Source organism: Haliaeetus leucocephalus, unplaced genomic scaffold (genome assembly GCF_000737465.1).
Source record: "Haliaeetus leucocephalus isolate CR32 unplaced genomic scaffold, Haliaeetus_leucocephalus-4.0 Scaffold271, whole genome shotgun sequence".
NCBI classification, from domain to species: Eukaryota; Metazoa; Chordata; class Aves; order Accipitriformes; family Accipitridae; genus Haliaeetus; species Haliaeetus leucocephalus.
The window spans coordinates 1,779-3,523 of NW_010972707.1; the positions used below are offsets into that span (position 1 = coordinate 1,779).

Genomic DNA, 1,745 nt, shown 5'->3' on the forward strand with positions numbered 1-1,745 from the left:
GGTGCCGCGGCCGCCCCGACCTCTCCCCGCCAGCCAAAGGCCAGCTGGGCCGGTGGCACCGCCGGGGTCCACCCCGTGCACCCTCATTAGCTTCAGTGACCTCATTAGGGTCAGCGACCTCATTAGGGCCAGCGACACCCTCGCGCCCTCCCGGCCGTGCCGCAGCGCCGGGCACCCACCGCGCCGGTGGCCGGGCCCAGTGGCCTAATGGATAAGGCATCAGCCTCCGGAGCTGGGGATTGTGGGTTCGAGTCCCACCTGGGTCGAGGAGGGGGGAAGGAACGTGGATTTTGCCCCACGGGGCGGACCGGCCACAGCCCCGCGGTGACGTGTGCGCCGTGCCGGCACCGCCGCGGCCACTTCGGAGCATCCCGGGGGCGGTGGGACGCGGGGTAACCTTCACGGGGCTTCCAGCCAGAGCCCCCCCCACCAAATCCCACCGGGAGAGGAATTATTTTCACCCAAGGCTGCCTTGGCAGCGATGGGCGAAGCCGAGACGGTTTTCCGCTCGCTCCCACAAGGACACGGGCAGCCGGACCACGCCTGGACGGGGCATGGGTCCGACAGGGCGTCGGGCTTTAATATCCCGGCAATCAGGCGGTGTCGTTAAGGGCAATAAAAGAATAAACCTCCTCGCACGATATTGCAGCCCGGCACGGCATCAGCCAAGGTGCCGGGGAAGTTAATGTTTGACGATGGGTCTGCCCGACGATGCTACGGCAGGAGGGGATGCCGGCACAGCGCCGGGCAGCGTTTGGGGGAAAATCTGTGGAAATGAGGCGGGTTTTCCACCGTCGTTGAGGGTTTGGCTCCGAGATGAGATCCCTGGCGTCCGTCCCTTCTCCTCCCCATGCCCATAAGTTTCGGTTTTGCTGGGGGTTTGCCTTCGGCACAAGCTCACGGCGCGGGGAAGGCAGATCCCGGGCAGCGTCTGCCGCAACCGGCCTCGTACCGAGTCCCGAGTCTCTCGTACCGAGACCGGCTGTTTGCCCGCTTTCGACAAAGCCCGGCTTGGGTACTGGTGGGGACCGTAACAAGCCTGGGGAGGTTCGTCCCTTGTCCCTGCACAAATACCGATGTCCTGGTCAGCATCACGTCAACCGGTTTCCCTTGGACGGTGCTGAGGAACCGCCGAGGAGCCGCCGAACCGCCCAGGTCCACCCAAAGCTCGGGCTGATCCCAACCCAGGTGGGATGGGACCTCCAAGATCGGCTGGTCCAACCTTCCGTGGCGAAGGAGCCTGGATCGGATCCATGATGGGGGCTCCACCACGTTGTCCCAGCCGTTGGTGGTTCTCGCTGTAAAACACGTCTTAGGTCAAGATGAGACCTCTCCCGGCGTTCCTTGTCCTCGCCGTGTGGCTGCTGGTGAAGGGAGAGCCCTCTGTCCGCTCGGTAGCTGCCTGGGGTGGGTTGACGGTGGTTGGCTGCCGGACGCCCACCCAGCCGCTCCATCACCCCCCTCCATCAACGGGACAGGGAGAAAATAGGACAAAAAGCTCGCAGGTGGAGGCAAGGACAGGGAGGTCGCTCACCGACTACTGTCATGGCAAAACAGACTCTACTTGGGGAAATTAATTGGATTTATTGTCACTCAGTAACAGAGTAGGAAAATGAGAAAGAAGAACCATCTAAAGATCTAAAACCATCGTCTCCCCCACCCACCTTCATCCCAGGCTCAGTGTCACTCCTGACTCCTCTTCCTCCTTCCCCCGAGGGACGGGGAACGGGGGTTGGGGTCAGTCC

General features: G+C 63.0%; 1 protein-coding gene and 1 non-coding gene across 2 annotated transcripts in view; both read left to right on the forward strand.

Moving 5' to 3' along the window:
• Positions 1-193: 193 nt before the first annotated feature.
• On the forward strand, positions 194-266 carry TRNAR-CCG. Its single transcript has one exon. It is a non-coding gene; the product is annotated as a tRNA-Arg (tRNA).
• A 1,056-nt stretch (positions 267-1,322) lies between these two features.
• VPS28 (vacuolar protein sorting 28 homolog (S. cerevisiae)) overlaps positions 1,323-1,745 on the forward strand; it is a 5,319-nt gene continuing 4,896 nt past the window's right edge. Inside the window, exon 1 of the mRNA XM_010569322.1 lies at positions 1,323-1,407. Within this exon, the coding sequence (XP_010567624.1) occupies positions 1,323-1,407 (85 nt within the window). The remainder of the gene's footprint in view (positions 1,408-1,745) is intronic.